Source organism: Argopecten irradians, chromosome 9 (assembly GCF_041381155.1).
Source record: "Argopecten irradians isolate NY chromosome 9, Ai_NY, whole genome shotgun sequence".
Lineage (NCBI taxonomy): Eukaryota > Metazoa > Mollusca > Bivalvia > Pectinida > Pectinidae > Argopecten > Argopecten irradians.
This window is the reverse complement of record NC_091142.1, coordinates 20,458,397-20,480,522: the sequence shown is the minus strand read 5'-3', so window position 1 is coordinate 20,480,522 and position 22,126 is coordinate 20,458,397. Positions and strand designations below refer to the sequence as shown.

General features: G+C 33.9%; 1 protein-coding gene across 1 annotated transcript in view; it reads left to right on the top strand.

The window, feature by feature from the left end:
- Positions 1 to 6,426, top strand: part of LOC138330612 (collagen alpha-3(VI) chain-like) — a 38,209-nt gene extending 31,783 nt beyond the window's left edge. Inside the window, exons 25-34 of the mRNA XM_069278171.1 lie at positions 797 to 1,417; positions 1,948 to 1,992; positions 2,399 to 2,434; positions 2,675 to 2,886; positions 3,337 to 3,559; positions 3,669 to 3,800; positions 4,199 to 4,225; positions 4,690 to 5,115; positions 5,440 to 5,568; positions 5,980 to 6,426. Of these exons, the coding sequence (XP_069134272.1) occupies positions 797 to 1,417; positions 1,948 to 1,992; positions 2,399 to 2,434; positions 2,675 to 2,886; positions 3,337 to 3,559; positions 3,669 to 3,800; positions 4,199 to 4,225; positions 4,690 to 5,115; positions 5,440 to 5,568; positions 5,980 to 6,101 (1,973 nt within the window). The 3' untranslated portion in view covers positions 6,102 to 6,426. The remainder of the gene's footprint in view (positions 1 to 796; positions 1,418 to 1,947; positions 1,993 to 2,398; positions 2,435 to 2,674; positions 2,887 to 3,336; positions 3,560 to 3,668; positions 3,801 to 4,198; positions 4,226 to 4,689; positions 5,116 to 5,439; positions 5,569 to 5,979) is intronic.
- Positions 6,427 to 22,126: the final 15,700 nt, after the last annotated feature.

Sequence of the window (22,126 nt, the reverse complement as noted above, 5' to 3'; positions counted from 1 at the left end):
GCAATTGTATTATCATAATAAATACAATAACAATATACACAAACGCTCCATTCGATAGCATGTTTATTACCACATTTCGGTAACGTATAACCGGCTATTTTTGCGGGGATGATCGCGAAAATTCCTCCGCAAAATATTGAGATATAATTAATTCAGATCCAAGAAATAAGAAATTTTGATCATGAATATATAGAAATGCTAAATTTATTTTTCCAATTTAATTTAAACATAATTTTTTTTTGTTTCGCATAAAAACTGGCTATATGATATTTTCTAAACTTAAACATATTTTATATTTTAAATGGGAACGTAACACGAGCTTAATAATTTAGTCGAAAAAAGGTTATCAGGTTACCGTAAATACTACACTTATCATCACTGCTTTACAATTTAAAAAATAAAAGAAGTTAAAGGTCAATTCCCATAACGCGGCGTTGTCAAAATGACCGACAGTATTTGACTACACGTCAAAAAACTGAGCCAAATGAGCCTGCATTATAAACAAAGATTGCAACAGGGGCGTTTGTAATTTTGTATTTATTTGAGGTTATAACTGCATCATTAAACCCACCAATATAGAATTTTACGGATTTTCGGGATCATATCAGGCCTTCAATTCGAAATATAAATTGATGAATTGTTATATTGTTTTAAAATCCTTATTAGATCTTTGACTGAATTTTTTCTCCTCTATCTCTAATATTGTGTATTCCTTATTTCAATCCGTTTCAATATAGATTTGTGTCACGCCTTACTTTCGAAGACGCCATTTTATTAATTTCTCTTTTGATTTAAGGCAGTAGCATTAACCAACTGAAATGTCGGGTTGATATTGCCTTTGTGGTGGACTCCTCTAGCAGTATATGGGAGGTTGACTTTCAAACTCAAATAAGGTTCATTGAAGACGTCGTAAGACGGTTTGACGTCAGCCCTAATGATGTCCAATTTGCTGCAGTTTCTTATAGTACTTACGTGCGGGATGAATTCAAATTCAACGACAATACTAACCAATCCGATGTCATCAAAGACGTAAGTAAAATTCGCTACAGTGAAGGTCCGGCCACCAGGACGTACAAAGGCATTGAACGCATGCGCAAATATTTATTTGCGCCTGGTAACGGCGCACGTGACGATGCAATTCACGTGGGTATCATTTTGACAGATGGGACCACTAACCCCGGCGGTTATGACAAACTTTCCTCCAGAATGGGTAAGGCTGAAACGCAAAATCAAGCTAAGTTAATCAAAGATGATAACACATATTTGTTTGCTGTGGGCATCGGTTCCTCTGTAAATATGGACGAACTGCGAGGGATAGCGTCTGATCCTGACGATACCTTTGTCATCAAAGTTGACAGCTACAATGACTTAAACACAGAGAAGATCAAAGAGGAACTATCGTATAGGGCCTGTTATGGTAAGATTATTATCTATCATTATATTAAAATGCATTGTATACAGTTTCCGTTTAGGAAAAGTACATTGTAGTCAGAATCAGTAATTCGCTCTTACATACCGGCGAAAAAGCCTCTTTACTTTTATTTCATTGTAAAGTTGAAAATCAAAGCTCTTCAACTATACGAAAAAATATAAGCAAATATTATTTGTACTGTATTTTTAAACTTTAAGGTATATTATTCAAAGCGCTAAAGATGCATAAAATATGCGGCAATAGATTTGTTTATTAGACAATATTTCTATTTTTCGAAGTTATGTACATTTAATATGACAATTCATTAATGTTTCTAAGCTTTTAAAAATCAAGAGTTTGGAAAAAAAATCATTTTTATGATAATTCTAATTGAAAAAGAAACAAATAATAATCGATTTAATAAAACAAATATGTTAACTTTATATAGATGGTAAAGCTAAAATATAAGTAAGATAATGTCAATATTCGTATATCAAGGTAGTGATCCATTGAATTCTTTTTCATTGCTTGAATAGCTGTCACCACACCGCGGCCCCCTGTAACAAGCCCTCAACCAATCAGTAAGTAAAAATATTACTTAGGCCAAACAAAAATATGTCTGTTTAGGGTTACAAAAAATATGGTCGGTAGGTCGTGGCGATTTTGTTAGTCTCTTTCCCTCTAAAACAATGACTGGAACCGGAGTCTGAGATCGAAATCCTTACCTTTTTTCGTAAAAAATTAGGGTCGGGGGTAAAAACAGACATATTATTTTTTGTTTGCCTTATGTTATTGTAATTACTCATTACCAGACAAGACTTCACAATTAAGACACATTACGACGGTAGGTTTACCGCATTGTTAAATTGTTATATATATATATATATTTATTTCTTTTTTTGAGGGGGGATTTGTGATATTTATTACTCTTATTAGAAAATTTATATGGCTTTGGATTTGTCTAATGCAAATTAATTTTCGTTTCAGCACCGACGAAACCTCAAAAAGAAGACCCAGGAGAGGGTACGTCAAAGTATTCATGATTTTTCATATATCCGATAAAATTGTTTTTCAGTGCATGGCATGATCCTAGCAATTTCTTCCATTTATATACATTTACCACATGTTTGAAAGTTAAGATTCTGTAATAAAATTTGGAGACTATTTAGAACCGAGATAACAATTTCAAAAATTAAACAACGTATTTTTTTATCATCACCTAAATTGAGGTATATATTGTCTTTTTTTTCTACTTTTTTTTAGTTTGTCAAGGAAAACCGGCGGATGTGTTTTTCATAATTGACGAGTCAAGTAGCATCCACAATACTTCGAACTTCCGGTTGCAACTCTCCTTTGTGGAACAAGTTATCGACTACTTAGACGTAGGAAAAGATGTTACACGTGTTGGGGTCATGACCTTTAGTGATAGTGCTACAATGCGCTTCCCACTTAACCAGTACAATAGTAAAGATGAGGTGAGTAAGCATAAGTGAGGATGTCTTTAAGAATTTATATTTCATTTTAAAAAAATTTTTCTCTCAGTTTTTCGATTGTGTGATTTATAGCATCGTAATTATCTGTTTTAATGTGTTTATTTGTTTTTAAGACTAATACTCAAATAATATTTCATTACTTTACGCATTTGAAATTATAATATTAATAATAAAACAGCATAAGTAAATTGAAAATTAACAAATTTGAATTTAAACAATTCGAATATTAAGACAAATATCGCAAAAGTTTACAACAAATGCATGACGCTATGACTTTTGTTGGATTTCTAATCTGTCTACGCATATTTATATATTAAGGCTAAAGTTCAGTTAAAGCAGTCGTAAAGTCGAATATGATGCAGTATGACATAATCTTAAAGGTTAAAGATGTACAGGAAGCTAGAAAGCCTAATGCTATTTCCTTATGTGAAGGTTCAAACAGCCGTAAGGGCTATAGATTGGAGAGGAGGAAACACCTTCACTGATAAAGCCCTCAAAATGCTCCTGGACGAGGGGTTTACCGTGGAAATGGGAGCTCGGAAGGGCGTAGCACAAATAGGAATTATCGTCACAGACGGAAATTCTACAAACCCTTACAGCACGCGTACTGAAGCTGCCCTGGTCCACAACAAAGGCATATATATGTTTGCGATCGGTGAGGCATTTAACTTTTGTTCGTTTAAATATTATTTCTTTCACTTAATTGAAGCTAACGAAAGAATTTCTAAATTGCTTTACTGAATATAAGTCGCATTTTCTTGAAGGTGTGGGAGCCGTTTACAGACCTGAATTAGACATACTTGCATCAGATCCGAATTCTGACTTCGTTTTCACTGTCGACAACCTTGGAGCTCTCAACACAATCAAAGATATTTTGGCCTACAGGGTCTGCAAAGGTAATATGTCAACTACAGGTATCATTAATATAATTTTAACAAAATTGCAACTTTTGAAGTTTGTCTAAATTTCCATAGCAGTATTATCGATTAGAACCTTAAACTAGGCCCAGTCTGTCTAGATCATAAATGAGAGTTTATATTCGAATGACCTTTATGACTACAAAATTATGTTTTTAGTCCATACGGAGGTTTCGTGATCCCAAAATGTGGCGGTAAAGCACGATTTACCGTCGAGTAGTCCTATCTGCCGTGGATTGTTACGGCTTCTTTTGACGTAAGGTTTAATCAATGTGAGATTTGGATTAAGATTACACGAAACTTTTACTGAGAAAACATGTTATTACCTATACATAGCTAATTTTTAAGTTTTAAGGTTTTTCTTTCTCATTTTTCAGAGGACCAGAATGACAGTCCACAGGAAAGTAAGTAGCAAAGCATATCTTTACTGCTTCGTTTCTCTGGTCCATGTCCATTGGTCTGAATTAATATACATTTTTCAATGTCTGACTACATTTGGCATTGACAATTTTTAAAAATTATTAATTCTATCGAATGCTCGTCGAATACAACAATGTGTGATTCATTCTCATATTCACGTACATTGCTAAATGTGACACTGGTGAGGATCTGCTCTTTGTGTAAAAGGACAAGGTTGTTGACGATAACGTGATATAAATGTTTAACCAATATACAAACTCTGTCTGTTTTGTTAATATGAAAAGCTTTAGTCTTAGACTATATATAGAACACAATTGAATTTATTTACGTATAATTAATTTTTCTTTGTTTTCATACCAAATCTGGCTATATAAACAAATTAATTTGTTTACCAAATTCATAATATGTTTTGTTGATAACTTGTATTCTTAATATGATTTATTCTTAGTTTGTAGAAGACAGGTTGCAGACATTGCATTCATCGCCGATGCTTCTACTAGTATCGGACAGGCAGACTTTAATAAACTCATCAATTTTATCAAGGAAGTTGTCGATGAGTTTGACATCGGTGTTGATTCCACCCGAGTTGGCCTCATATCCTTCGCTAATACGTCACAGATTGAGTTCGGTCTCTCTACCTACACGTCCTCAGCGGAGGTAGAAAAGGCTCTCTCAAGGGTCGAATGGAGGAGAGGACTAACGTATACTGCCGAGGCTTTACAAATGATGTACGATGGGTTGTTCGCAGACGCACGAGGCGGAGATGTTCCGAAAATAGGGATAATAATCACAGATGGAAACTCACGAGAACCAAAGAAAACATACGCTATGGCGGCAGAGGCAAAGAAGCGTGGAATACGCATGTTTGCGATAGGTAAATTGTGATTATATATAAAATAGGATTATAAGCTTCTAGCTCTATACTTATGATAAGTATGAAAGTGAATTGAATACATATCAACCAATTAAGTCGTAGGATGGAGAGGAGGATCAGTGTGATACTGTATATGGAATATTTATGTGAAGTCATTATTTATGATATTTAACAAATTTATAATTAGGAATCTTTTAAGGACGCATTGTTTTTTTTGTCTATTGAGGATTCGCATAATATCTTGTAATATTCAATATCTATTTTGTGACTGTAACAAGAATTATGTATTTTTATCATATTCAAAATTATTTTTTTATATTTCAGGCGTTGGGCAGTACATTGTTGAGGATGAACTGAGAGTGATGTCTTCAGATCTGGATAGTTACTTCATGGTCGAGGACTTCTCTTCATTAAACTCCATTCGTCAAGCTCTAACTACGAAAGCCTGTAAAAGTACGTTACTCTTTCAACTACAACAAAGTTTGTACTTCTTTCAGATTTGATCCATTACTGTTTAATAATATTTAGATGTACATGCTAGCATTGCTGTGCTCAGTTATATGTAGTAATTAGAATAAGTTTACATTATATCCGTCTACATATTAAGACTTCTCAATGCAGTGTATCATTTCATATTGATATTATTTTTATCCAAGCAAATATGTATAAATACAAAACGTGGTTCTCGTTCGTGTTGAAACAGTATTAGACCTTGCGAAATAAGCTTTTCGAATCAGTACCAAACTAAGCTTTTCAGAAATAATGTCGAAGGTTGTAACTCATTACGTATTGAGCATGCGATCCTGCACCAATGCATTGGTATTCTTTGGGTATAGTCAAGTATCTTTTTAAATTATATTGCAGGAGGGAAGAAATCGAAGGGAAAGCGAACTTCCGAAATCTGGGGAGAGAAGGCAGCAATGGACAACTTGAACTATCGGGAAATAGAGTCACTCATTGACATCCTGAAGGGGCGACAACTTTGAACTGAAAATAATGAGAGACAATGTACAGCTTTCACTTCCAGCCGAGCCTGTGTACTAAACTGTGATATGAATACAGCAAGAAATCGCGTTCAGATAGAACGAAATTCACATTGAACTGACTTTTGTTAAAGTTACAACTTATCCGTTTTAGATAGCTTGTAGGCGATGATGCTTTCTGAGTCGGATTATGCTAACAATAACAACGTACTCACAGATTAGTCAAGAATGTGTTTTCATCTTTCCTTGACAAAACGTGACGACAAACACAAGGTGCAGTATTGTGTAAATAGCATTGTAAATATAAGCAATAAAGAATAAGTCTTAAGTTTTGCTTGATATTGTTTTAATTAATTTGATTTGCATTTGTAAAATACATTGTATTGCATTAAGGTCGCTAATTTCTTTTAATACCGTCCCTGTCTAATTATTGTTAAATATTTACAATTTTCCTATCAAAACGATCCTCTTATTTAGTTGTGTCGATGATAACTTATGAATTATTTAAAAAAAAAACTTTTAAAACTTCCATTATTACTGTGGATTCATTCCTTTCAAAACTTTTCTGAGATAGTTCAGCATTATATGTGTAATAAACAAACAGTACTACAGAGTTTTTTGGGAATGTATACAGGTATACTTTGTTATCTGTTTAGCATCGACGACTCAGTGTTTCCATCACAATTTATTCAAGGTTAAATTCCTAACATTTAAAGGTAAAATATTCGACAAACATTTCATAAAACATGTGCATTTACTTACCGCAAATGTATGTCATTAACAAATAGGATACGGACGATTAACATCAGATTTACTCGTGTTTTATGTTAATTCAAATAACTGTTAACAAAACCCATGACATTATCATAGAAAATATTTTGATTGTGTGTACCGTAAGAGTAATTTAAAAGATGCTATCAATCCATGTCTAACATGTGTATCTTTATGGAGTCGTGGACACGTTTACCTGCTTCCAGATACATTTGTATATCCAGACATTTTTTGGACCGTAAATATATTGTAAACTCTACACTAACACATCACTTTAGATCATGCCAACTCGTGTAGACTTCAGTTCCCCTTCAGTTTTCAATACGGATCTTATTACTCACTACGTACGGGGGGGGGGGGGGGGGGGGTCCTCGTACATGATGTGTTTCTCCATATCGTTTACACAGGGTGTATTCCGGATATGTAATGAAATATGGCCCGAAGTTAAAAAAAAACAACCTAGAATGCGTTAACAAGAAATGACATGTTACGTTGATATTAATATGTACATATATATTTATATCAACAAATAAAAATCTCCTCAACACTTTGTGCAATTTGTGCAAAAAAACAGCCACTGATAACGTGATCATAAGGACTTCGTTGTACCTTTTGAATAGTCCTTGTCAGCATGGCTTCATATATGATATTGTAAGAATGCTTCGTAAAAAAAAAATTTTATTTATATTTTGCAGTTTATTTCTGACGGTAGTTAGATTCATCTTTTTTCGCCCATATATATGGCATTAATATCAGCTGTTGTTGCCATGATAAGTATACTGAAAGATACAGAATAGCATAACAATGTACAGATCGTGCAATATTACTTTACTTATAAAATAAATCCGGTCTTTGTTTTTATTATCTCATTTTTAATAATTTAATAAAAGTAATATCCAATCATGGAACTTATAATTACGGTACACATGCCTAATCGAATTAGCAATACGTACGCGCACGCAAAGAATAATCTTTAAATAGATGAAATGCACGCTGGGTTTTTAAGGAAGTGAAAGCCAATTTCATTTTGAGATGTCCCCCGCTATAGTTCTCATTCACTACTCACTCTCACATTCGCATAGTTGATGGAAATATCTAATAACACGATATACCAACATATTATTGGAAGGTTGAGTTATAGCATCGTGGCAGGTTAGCATGGATCTCGTCGTAATAAACCAAGGCTTTTTTTAAGATCTAAGTCGACTTTCAAGCATAAATATCTGAACAAATAGTGTTTTAACTCGACAAGTTGATATAATAATCTCGGCAAAGTCGAGTTTCCGTAACGCGACCTAAGATAACACGATGGCGGAAATATGCCACTATGGATATATAGAGGTTGCGCAGTGGTTGCTGTATATGGAATTTATTACATACAAATGAGTTATTTTTTTCAAAATTAACAAAAGACACGAATTTAGTAGTTCATGTCAAAGTTTAAAATCTCGACCAATTAAAAGAACGGAAGGTGTTTTTAAACCAGACTAGTGGAATATCAATTTCTTTCATACATACGGGTGTAATACTGGCTGGTCTAGGGCAATACACTCATGTCGCCTGAGGCTGTATTGCATGGCTACCCATGCAATAAAGCCTCGTGACATCACGACGTCAACAAAATCTCTATTTCCTCTGTAAATTTTACATTTTTTCACAAATATGACTGGTTTTACTATAAAAGATGCAAACAACGGAATTTGTGTTGAAATATCCCATAATTTTTCATGCATGGAAAATTGACTTCCAGTCGAGAATTTCTTCGAATTTATTTCAAAATGGCGGAATATCATAGTTGTAGAATTGCAATAAAATGTCGGGGTATGAAAGAAAAATACTCTTTCATAAGTGGATATGAGGGATCACAAAATGTTGTAAAACCCTCGGCAAGCCTCGGGTTTTACTACATTTTGTGACCCTCGGGTAGAATATCCCTATCCTTCATATCCACATATGAAAGAGTCCTATAATATTTATCCAACACCCAGTACATTTATGCAATGGCCTCAGAGTGGAATAACATGACGCATTGTGGTAGAAATAGGCATAAAATATCACTACTTTAAACAGGTTATTAAAATGTCGATTTCAATGCTTCGTACTTTTATGATTAGAAATAAGGAAATTCGACGAGTAAAAGAAATCTTTACTTACGATAACGCATATAGGAACACCTAGGAACAGCAAATTGGTTACTTTGGATTTGTTGGCAAGAAGCCAAATCTGGTATTTTGTACATGTTTTAATCGATCGAGACTTATAACTCAAACAGCTGTAAAATGGTATTGTCCCGGTATGTTATAGCAAACCCTACACCTCTGAATTGCGAATTTGAATTCCAGGTAGGGCAACCGTAGCTGTAAAACAAAGTGCATAGCATGTACCTATAAAACTAGTTTATGTATTAATATTAAACTTTGTAACAGTTCTAAACATCATGTTTAATAATGTACATGATCAAAAGAAGTTTTTGATCTCCGTAATGTGTTCGATTGTATTTCAGAAATTAGTATGAGGAATGCTAAAAAATAGGATTCCCACTGAAATATAAATGTTCATTGATTATTATAATTGTATCTCATACCATGGAAAATGTGAGGTTGATAAAAACCATAAGAAGGCTCTGAACTCTTCTGGACACACCTTAGTCTATAAAAAAGAACTATTTTCGGTTCCTGTTTAGCGCACAGCGTAAGGGAGTGGGACGACTAGTTTTTAGATTCAGTAGGATAGCATTATAAAAAAGGACAGACGTTCCATTCAACATACTGCAGCTATAGTATCTCCTTTATCTGTGAATTATCGTGATACCGTTTACAAGCTGTAAAACTACAGAAAGAAATAAAATGTTGTTCTAGATACAATTTTATTTGACAAGGTTCTTTTTCCTCTTTCGGCGAGTTGAAAAAATCATCCCAACTTATTTCCGAGCATTTTTAAATTGTTACCGTTGATTGTAAGACGGCGTACTCGCCAGAGTGAAGATTCGACATTGTATCTCGAAATATGCAGAACACCTGACCTAGAAATAATTAATGTATTTCATAGTTTCAGTAAGCGGTAAGGTCAAATGTATGTATGTTCAATCAAATTGATAAAATCCACTCTAACAGTATTTAAATTAATGTAAAAAAGTATCATGTGTCCTACATAGTGAACTTCGACAAATTCCTAATAATAAATAAAAAAACATATTATAAATACCAAGGGAGCCGAGAACACACACACTCTGATCAACATACTCAAATATTCATAACATGAATAAGTTTATCATTATTTCCAAAATTTGGAAATAATTTCGACGGAAGTCGCGGTCTGGTACAATTTTAAACTGCGAAGCCCGAGAGAAAATAATTTTTTTCCAGGGAGACAATTCTAGATGTATCCCAACACATAGGGACATAATTATTTTATTATACCGAACAAAATTAAAAGAAAAAAAATCTCTGTTAAAAGAACCCATGAAGATATTTCCCGACAACACGTTGCTAAATCCGTTTGGCTACAAAAAAAGCAACAGCGTTTCCATTGTTGGTTGACGTTGCAGATGACATCAACTTCCGGTCACGTGCGGAGCTTCCAAGGGGTTATTTCCTTGGGGTTATTTCCCTTGCCTTCCAATTTCGGGGAATCATTTAACTTATTCACTGTCATGTGATCAAGTTTAATCCAATCAGAACATTATAAATTAAAGTGAGGTATAATAATATGGTTTGTGATTGCGATCATCAGTTGTACGATGGATCATCGATTGAAGTAGGTGCACATTGTGTGTGATTTTATACTTGACAAAGAGGACATGGCCGTTTACTTGAAGTAGATAAATGCACAATGTGCAACTACAAATGTATCGAGAGTAAACGGTCATGTAGATTTTGTCAAGTTATAAATGCACAATGTGCAACTACTTAGAGTAATAGGTCATGTAATTAGTATATATCTTGTCAAGATATGAATGTTTGATGTACAACTACTTAAAGTAATAGATCATGTATACTTTGTTAAGTTATAAATGTATACCTACTTCAATTGGGTAGTTGTAATTTGACGACTCAACCAGGTCATCGTACATTTATGTTTTACCTGTGCATGATTTAAAGTTATGCAATGATACCCTTTATATAAAAATGGGAGAAGGCACCTTGAAAAGGTCCGAACACACCTTGAAATTCCTTCATGAATACCATTCTTTATATGTGACCGTGTGTTTGTCATATGTATGCAAAATGAATCCTTTCTATATTTTTAAAGTATGTGTAGTTAGTTATATCATATATCCCATTTGATGTGATTTTAAATTAATGCTTATTTAAACAGCTACTTCTTCATAGAAATTATTACTTTTATAAAAATGCCATTCAAATCACATAACTCAGGGATGTGATTCAGATATTTTTTTTACAAATTGTTTTTGTGTTTTTAACTTCAGGTACATCAGTTTGGACTACACATGAAACATGTATATGGACAGCAGTGTTTGTCTATTACATATTAAATAATTAAATAATTAGATAATCTACTGTTAACAGATGTCACTTTAGATAATCTACTATAAACAGATGCTGCTTTAGATAATCTACGGTAAACATATGTTGCTTTAGATAATTTACTGTAAACATATGTTGCTTTAGATAATTTACTGTAAACATATGTTGCTTTAGATAATCTACGGTAAACACAAGTTTTTTAAGATAATCTGTGGTAACAGATGTGTGTAAATAGATAATCTACGGTAAACATATGTTGCTTCAGATAATCTACAGTAAAAAATGTTGTTTTAGATAATCTACGGTAAACAAATGTTGTTTTAGATAATCTACCGTAAACAGATGTGTATAAATAGATAATCTGGTGTAAGTTTCAATGTGCATAAATCATTCGTTGTGAAAAAGATCAACATTCAAAATTGACGGATTGAAACTCTCGACACAAAAGACGAAATAATGCAAAGTCAAGGGTTTAGTGTCCCGTTTTCTACTTCGTTAAGACGTCGTGTGTTTTATATATGCATATAACCACATGAAAGGGACAATTATACGTGACATGATCGTTAAGTGATGGCTTTGTCGCATAAAGAATTAATGATGTAAGATGTTTCTACGTAACCTATTGGGGAGTGAGTGTTTTCCGCCAAGGTAAAACAATTTGGTAACACTGAAAGCGAAGCGCTCAGAATCCTTTTACTGACCGAATGACTTCAACAGTTGCAAGTAACCTGTGAAAGTACTTCCTATAAGATATCACTAAAATCAGACATAGTATATATGTTACAGTGAGATAACGCTATAACGACTCCTTGTATGGCAGTATGTTCCAATAAGAAAATTAGTTATTAGTTTTGAAAACGCGAAATTAAGTAATCGTGTTAATATTTTTTTTATCTGGCACAGGTTAATTATTTCGTCATATTTTCTGGCGAATTACTAACCTAATCTGTTTTGCTTCTTACATTATAATACAATTAAGATTTTTTTCCAATTTCAGGTAAAAGCAAGTGCTGGTAAGCCATATTTAAATATAGACAAAAAAGCATTTTAAATAATTTGAGCTAATACAAAATTATGTATACAATATTCATAATATATTATGGAGACAGTACAATAGGAGTAGGAAATACAAAACAGAGTTATTCATGGGGATTTAAAAAAATTGCCACAGAAGGAAAATCTGTCATTTACAGTGAAATGTGCTGTAATGAATTACTTTCGACGATGGAATTGTCTTCGTTATAAGCCCAAGTATGGCAGTATGTTCTAGTTAGATATCGATATAGAGAGTCCTAATGTGGCAGTATGTTCCAGTTAGATAACGCTATAGAGAGTCCTAGTGTGGCAGTATGTTACAGTAAGAAAACGCTATAGAGAGACCTAGTGTGGCAGTATGTTCCAGTTAGATATCGATATAGAGAGACCAAGTATGGCAGTATGTTCCAGTTAGATAACGCTACAGGGAGACCTAATTTGGCAGTATGTTCCAGTTAGATAACGCTATAGAGAGACCTAGTGTGGCAGTATGTTCCAGTTAGATAACACTATAGAGAGACCAAGTGTGGCAGTATGTTCCAGTTAGATAACGCTATAGAGAGACATAGTGTGGCAGTATGTTCCAGTTAGATAACTCTATAGAGAGACCTAGTATAGCAGTATGTTCCAGTTAGATAACGCTATAGAGAGACCGAATGTGGCAGTATGTTCCAGTTAGATAACGCTATAGAGAGACCTAGTGTGGCAGTATGTTCCAGTTAGATAACGCTATAGAGAGACCTAGTGTGGCAGTATATTCCAGTTAGATAACCTATAGAGAGACCTAGTGTGCGTAGTAGAGTAACCTAGAGAGACCATGTGGCAGTATGTGCCAGTTAGATAACGCTATAGAGAGACCAAGTGTGGCAGTATGTTCCAGTTAGATAACGCTATAGAGAGACCTAGTGTGGCAGTATGTTCCAGTTAGATAACACTATAGAGAGACCAAGTGTGGCAGTATATTCCAGTTAGATAACGCTATAGAGGACTAGTATGTTCCAGTTAGATAACGCTATAGAGAGACCTAGTGTGGCAGTATGTTCCAGTTAGATAACGCTATAGAGAGACCTAGTGTGGCAGTATGTTCCAGTTAGATAACGCTATAGAGAGACCTAGGAATGTGGCAGTATGTTCCAGTTAGATAACGCTATAGAGAGACCTAGTGTGGCAGTATGTTCCAGTTAGATAACGCTATAGAGAGACCTAGTGTGGCAGTATGTTCCAGTTAGATAACGCTATAGAGAGACCTAGTGTGGCAGTATGTTCCAGTTAGATAACGCTATAGAGAGACCTAGTGTGGCAGTATGTTCCAGTTAGATAACGCTATAGAGAGACCTAGTGTGGCAGTATGTTCCAGTTAGATAACACTATAGAGAGACCAAGTGTGGCAGTATGTTCCAGTTAGATAACACTATAGAGAGACATAGTGTGGCAGTATGTTCCAGTTAGATAACTCTATAGAGAGACCTAGTATAGCAGTATGTTCCAGTTAGATAACGCTATAGAGAGACCGAATGTGGCAGTATGGTCCAGTTAGATAACGCTATAGAGAGCCCTAGTGTGGCAGTATGTTCAGTTAGATAACGCTATAGAGAGACCTAGTGTGGCGGTGTGCAATGTGAGATAACGCCTTGAACGAAACTACTTTGTTATAAGTGTGCTATATACTTGGTTATAACGACGATTTCTTTGCAAAACATTGCTTGGTGTGTACGATACAGCTAAGAAATTGTGCTATTCGTCTCAATCGGGTCATACACCTTACAATTTGACATAACATGTTGTTGTAGCTAAATGTAGATAACCGATATTATGTTTTCTTTCATTATTGGAAGCTCGGTAAACTCTTTCAGTTATTTATCCCAAGAGATATAATCTATTCTAACAAGCGGATACCGCATTGGTATTTATATAAAGACAAGTTTCTGTTGCTGTCAATTGTTATGCAAGCAAAATATCGTCATGTCAATTAAAGTTAATTTCATATATTTACATATGCCCCTACATAGTCAACGGGAGGGGAGTTGCGTCCAAATTAGCGTAAACGCAACGACGCATGAATACAAACCCAGAGTAGGATCAGACTACTTCTAGTACACGCTTCGGTAAGATTTTGCGTCATATGATAATCTAAATAAGTTAATAACGCGCTACATTGAATATGTCTGTATCCCATTGCGTTCATACCACCTTGAACGCAATCAAAACACTGTTCAATCTCTATGTGAAAATATCAAATTCTCCTAAAAAAGAGCCAACACAAGTCATTAATTTAATTGAAGTTTACATCAATTTCGGGACATTTTCAGGTAATTGTTTTCATTAAAAATATTGGTTTCGTTATTGTTTTCTAGGTGCTGATGAAGATAAGTTTGAGTGCAAGGCTGATATCGCGCTTGTTTTGTTATTGACTCGACCAGAAGTATATCGAAAGAAAAATTCGACATCAAGATAAAATTCATCGAAGATTTGGTTAAAAATTTTAAAGTTGGCCCTGAGAATATCAAATTTGCTGCTTTGTCCTACAGTTCAGATGTCCAACTCGCATTTAGCTTCAACACTAGTTCGACTGAAGCGAGTGTCCTCAATCATGTCAAGAATATCAATTATACCGCTGGGGATGCCACGCTAACATACATGGCCATCAAACAAATGCAGGGTCTCTTTACTGCTTCAAAAGGGTCGCGTGATAATGTGACGAAAGTGGGTATTATCCTGACGGACGGGACAACAAAACCCGGAGTTGACATCCATCTTACTCTCAAACAAGCTAAGGCCTTAACCCAAAAGAACGCTCAATTGGCAAGGGACCAAGGTATATATTTGTTTGCTGTTGGAATCGGGACGAAAATCAATGACACTGAACTTAACGGGATAGCGTCAGATCCAGACAGTAACTATATGATCCGATTGGTCAATTATAAAGAACTGAACACAGAGTAAGAGAAGAACTATCCTCTAAAGCTTGTGAGTGTGGGTAAACCATGACAGTTCTTCAGTTCCATCATATTTTATAGACAGTTTTATTTTAGGGGAATTATATTATGTACAGCCTATATAACATGCAGTACGGATTCGTCCGAATTGCTTACAAATAATGTTAACGCCGTGTATCAGATAATCCAATTATGTGTTTTCACTACTGGAGACGGTTTTATTATAATTGTTTAACATTTGTGTCCATATCATATTCAATCCATTAAAATTCTAATTCATGATGTATTGGTGTATTTGTATCATGAGATGAATGAAATAAAGTTTATATCAAATATTGTTATGCTATTGTTATTTCTATAAACAGTCAATAACCTCAGACAATCCATGTTGTGATGTGCTAAAAGACACTTGTGGATCTGGATCGACATCAGTTTAATTAATATGGTACTAAAATAACGGTTGAATGCTAACAAAAGTCTAGAAAGTTGAATAATTATTTGTATAGAATTCAAATTCAAAATGGGAGGATTTTTTTGTTATTTTTTTCTAAAATGACCCAAAACGATTCTCAAAATTGTAGTAAAATATTGTTTTTAACAATTTTGTAACTTCCACAATCAATGCTGAATTAAAAAGGAAGTGCTTTACCAGTGCCCGCTTTCGCTAGGACAGTGCTCGGGATTCCCCAAAGAGGAAATTACACTAGACTCAATGGACAAAGGGAAGTAACCATTACATAACAGGTATACAGAAATCAAATTATGAACCTAACAATTTCTGTTTAGTTGGTCAACTACCCAAAATTCCAAATGAACGCTTTTATCAATATTCTGAGAAATCAATGCAAAGACAAACAAATTCGTCAACTGACCAAATTCTGTATCAAACAATTTACAAGGGAAATCAAAATAGGTGGTCTTTCTTCAATAACTCCCTCTACTCCATAACAATGAATGGTAATGTTCAAGTTGTGTCATTTTGGTTGGTATAGTACTACCTGACTGAAGAATACCACCAACTACACCAGCCAGCACACCCCACCGAGTCACTTTATATCGACCATGGTCATCAAAGTCTGCTGAACGTTACGCAGGAGCAAAAACAACTTCTTTTGTAGAGAGACCGCAGAACCAAATGATTTTCAACACACGACAGTGTTAAAGTGAATAATCGCGTAAAGATAAAATGCGTTCATTGGATTTCCAAAAGTCTTTTCATATCAAAACAACTGTCCAGTTCTGTTTAAGTAGTCCAGTTTTTACCATTGAAATTAAAGAAAATCGCCTTGTAAATTTAACACATTACTAAAATTAACTCTTTGAAAGCGAGGCTGAGTGGAAATGTCAACACGGATATAGCCAGCCGGGGGACATGTTAGGATTCCAATATTTTAATTAAATTTTTTTTCCATACAAAGGGAATTTGACAGAAAATTTTATTTTTCTATTTTATGAGGAATTATATTGGGTATATATTAACACCATGTTTACCGACTTTAGCCTTTTGCCCGAGTATTCACTTTAACGTTTGCTAATGTCACGGTTAAGTGGAATTTTCATCACTAATTATGGTCATCTCACACAACTGTGAATAAAAAATTTCAAAGATGTGGAGGCTCTAATTTTTGTTGAATTCCACACTAAAATTTGACCAAAATTTTCATAAAATTCCTCTTTTGATTATCTCCCCTGTCAGAAACACATTTAAAAGAATTCTTAACTTTCTATACATATTTGACATCTGCATATATTTGTCCTGCCCACACATTAAACATGTCAAACTAATGCGCCATTAAAAGTCAATCAGCAGGCTTCGAAATATTCACCTTTACGAAATCTTGATTTTGAGAAGTCTATTTTTGGTTTAAATCTGCAGCCCCTATAGCATTTTACAGATTTTCTAAACATACCATTTTTGAAAAGCTTAATGTTCAAAATGGAAGTTTGCTCGTTGAATGTACTGGTAGCTACTGCTACTTCAGTTCTCATATCGAATATGGAGATTCCTGCAAGAAATTTGAGAGAAGAGAATTGAACCAATTTTGAAATGTTAATTTAAATATCTCAATATAAATCTGATTCTAGACTTTTGGCTTCTACTTATAAACAAAGTATATGTATAATAATTGGACTACAGGGAGATATGAACAAATGAAATAAACCTGAAGATCAGAGGTAGATAGCTCAAATACCCTACTCGCCATACCACATTTTTGGATTTTTTTTTTTTTTTTTGAACCAGAACTGAGTAATAAAGCAAATATTTTTTAGAACTGACACAGCACTATAGAATAATAACTTAGTACACAAAAATACCAGAATTCCATTATTATACCATAATTCCATTATTATAACATATTATGTAGTAATATATCTGGTAAATTTAGAGAAACTACAGTACAACTAATAAAGCGACCAAAAACCAGCTCCAAAATCTCAAATTTGTCCTCAATATTATTTATATTGATATATATATATCAATTGATGTAAAAGAGGAAACAATTGAACTATGATAGATTTCAAGGACAGATAAGATCACATTTGGAGCAAAATGGAACCCGAAAAGCCGGAGAAAGCAAACAAACTTACTTATTATAAGGAATTTTTCTAAAGATAGCGTCACACATTCAAATGTTCGTGTAAACTAGTCAATAAAATGCTCTGGCTGTGAAGGATTGTACAATTCCTATCTTAATCTACAACATCTGACTGCTATATGACCCCTCACCAGAGACCTACAGACGGTGTAAGGGAGACAAGTCGAATTTGGCTTGACTCACTGATTAATGTAAAATCATATATTATGATAGGGAAAACGAATTACATTCAGCTATTACAGTGTAATACTCAGATCATTATGGAAAAGCAACTCTGTCTAGTATTTTCATGAAATGACTTATCTCCTCTTGATGGTATCTCCATGTTGAAATAACATTGTTAAACTTGTCGGACCAAAAAGTTACAATTATGGAAGCACGGCTGAAATAATGTAAATAAATGATTAGTTAATAGTTAATTGATTAAAATTTAATTTAAAATGAATGAAGTAGCTGATAAATGTACATACAAACAGAAAGGTGGATTATTATATTAATCTAAAACACAGCGTAATTCCTTTTGTTCTTGTAATGTTATATTTCATGGAATGTACAGGATTTTTCCATAACTTGTCTATAAGTGACATGTAGCCGATTAATATTAAGATTTCTAAACCAGCTAAAGGTAAATCCTGTGCACAGCTCGAAGTTTCAAGGAATAATAAAAACAATTTCAGAAGAGTTTCAGTTTACGGCTTATCTCCTATCTTTTTAGCTAGGATATCTAGCCCCAGTGTCATATTTGCACCTAACATACTATTTTCTGTATCCATCACTGTTTGATATATTTAAAATATGTGTGTGCTAGCAAAGCTTTGCTCAGTAATATGTAGTGATTAAAATAATTATTTTTATCACTTAACTGGCCCGTCCAGCCATGTCATAAATATCGTAAGCCACACACGTAATAACACTATTGTGACGTCACAGGTAGTTTTGACGTCATGATTTATATACGACGTAGCATGATTGTCTCATCAGACAGAAACGTCACATCCGACAGCCGGATTTTGACTGTTTTATGTAGAGACGACATTAAATGTTCTACTAACATCTCTGTTAAAATAAGCAATGTGACAAATAAAATCTTATACTCGCGATCGTGACTATGTAATATGAAATTGATTAAACTTGCCTACAGTCTCGCAGCATATCAAAGTATTGAACTCGTTCGATTTCATATTACATAGTCACTCATGTAATATCCTCTATTTATATTATATCCGTGTAAACATTGAGTGAGTTTTTTCAATGTAGTTTATCATTTCTTTTTTTTATTAATATTTCTTTCAGTCAATTACAATCAATTTAAAAATGTTTTATGTATCGATACGTTGATATAAAAAAAAATTTAAAAAAAAACCACCAAGCTTTTCAGTTATAGTTTTGGATGTTAAAGTTAACTAATTGTTGCCAGAGACCCGCACAAAAACATTAAATTTTGTATTATTTAGGCATATTTCAGGAGGACAGAAATCAAAGGGAAAGCGAACTGCTGAGATCTTTATTTATGTCCTGAAAGGGACGACAACTGTGAACTAAAATGAAACCAATGCCTGCCAAGTATCTAAACTGTGATATTAATACAGTACGAAATCGCGTTCAGACAAAATTTAATTCACATTGAAATGACTTTTGTAACTTATGAGTCAATTTCAATAGCTTGCGGGCGATAATTCTTTCTACATCGGATTATGCTAACAGTAACAGCGTTTTCCCAGAGTAGTCAAGAAAATATTCTCATCTCCATATACTAAACGTCAAAGGTGACGAGAAAACACAAAACGTAATTTTGTGTAAAAAGATTATAAGCAATAAAGAATAAGTCTTACTAGATTTTTGGTTTTGTTTGAATTCAAAAATTAGAATTATTTGTATTTGCAATGTATTAAGTTGTCGATAATTAACCTTATACCTTGATACAGCTCCTCTGTCTAGTTATTATAAATTTCCAATTACAACAATCAAATAATGTTGTTGTATCGTTTATAATGTGTGTATTTTAAAACTTCAAATATTACTATGGATTAATTTCAAAACTTTCTTGAGAAAGTTCAGCATCAGGTGTTTCATAAACAATAAAACTATCATAATCATATTTTACCTATGCTAATGCTTAGTTAATGTAACAAATTTGTGAAGTATAGATCTCATGAAACAGTTATCAGGACCCAGTTTCTTAAACATTCTTTAACTTTAATGAACAGAGAATTCTCCAAATGCAAACATTATAAATTTTAAGGAAAGCTCCTTAACTTAAGCATTTTTTGTTAATGTCTGTTAATGCTTTCCAATGGGGAATGTTAAATTATCTTAAAGTTTAGGAATATTCTAATAACAGACTAGGACAAAATTAGTTCGTTATGTGGCATACAATATATTTTGAATATTTTCCTTATTTTTTTTTTAAATAACTATAACCAGTACTACAGATTTATTGAAAATTACGTTACATGCTAGGAATGTATCGGGTATTATTCGTTGATTATTTAGCGTCAACGAACCGCGTTTCCCTTTCACTAAATACAGTTTCTTTAACTTCCTTACATGTAACTGTAGGCTATCCGACACATGTTTCATAAGAAATGTGCATTTCTTTATCTCGAAATCATGTCATCAACAGAAATGATGCAGACACATCATACCACTCATATATATTAATTCAAATAACTGTTAACAACACCCGCGACATTATCATAGAAAATATTTTGATTGAGTGTACGGTAAAAGTAATTTTAAAAGATGCTATCAATCCATGTAGAACATGTATATCTTTATGGAGTCGTGGACACGGTAACCTACCTCTAGATATAGCCATATCCGGACATCTATAGGATCGTCTTATTGTAAACTCGTATCTGCACTAACACATCACTTGAGATCGTGCCGAGTGGTGTAGATTTCAGTTCCGCTTTAGATTTCAATAAAGAGCTTATTACTCACTACCTACGGGTGGTCTCGTTCTTCATAATGTGTTTCTCTATGTCGTTTACACTTTGTTTGCTGGTGTGAAATGAAAAAAAATGATCCGGCGTAGAAAATGTACCCTGGTGTGTCAATCAGAAATGGCATATTTTTGTCACTTCAATATTGAACATGCAATCTCTCAAGTAATAGATTTATTGTGATATTTCTTTAGTAAACACGTCAAGTTTATTTTCTTTTTATCCTTCATCTTAGGCTCTGCCATGTGAACGTCAGTTTATCTATACATGTACCTTGCCGTTAAAAGGATATATTTCACCTCATGAAAAAACAGGCAAATCACACCTTAAGGATGTCAAGAAGCGAAAGCAAATATTTATCAGATATTGATATGTAACTGATATATACAAAAAATACCCCATAATGATCATTACTGTGATTCCAATGCTATTTGCTTAGCATTTTATGTTGTGCAACATTATATTCCACTAACTCATAATAAATTTCTTAAATTTCTTTTTATAGTGATATTGAAATGGAAACAACGTAGGGTGAAATTCAACGTGTAAAAGAGGTCTGAATCAAGTCTCTACTTACGATAAGGAATCTAGGGACAGCAGGCAACAATTGGTTACTTTGAATCAATGCATATTTTGTATGCCTTTGGATCACTTGGAGCAAAAATAAAACAGCTGTAAAACACAGCAGATTAAACAAGGTTATCGAGAGAAGATGAAGGTTATCATACATAACACAAATGTTTGAAACAATGTGCTTTTATAGCAAACCCTTCACCTCTAGGTCGCGAGTTTGAATTCTAGGTGGGGCAATTACCAGGTACTGGTTCGAATAACAAATGATATTTATTATTTGGTTTTGATTGGGTTGTTGGTTTGATTAATTAAAGGTAATTAAATGCAACAGTCAGGGTCATTTGTGGACGTGCTACGTTAAGATGACCGGAGGAAAGCCAGAGTACCAGGACAAAAGAACCGTCCTACGATCAGAACCTGATAACTAACTCCAGCCGTAGCTGGTCCCAAGCCCGTGTTGTGAAAGGATGAAGGAAGGTATAAATCTTTACCTAAAACAACCAACAATCAATCAACATGATAACTGTCCCACATGGGATCCGAATTCGCGCGGGCTGGAGATGAAGAGCTTTAGGTAATTTGACAGGATATTACCCATTCCCTAGAATGTATTGAAATCGTTGCACATCGCCCATTTTACTGCTACTAAAATCCGATGATTCTTCATGGTGTTCAGTAAGTGCA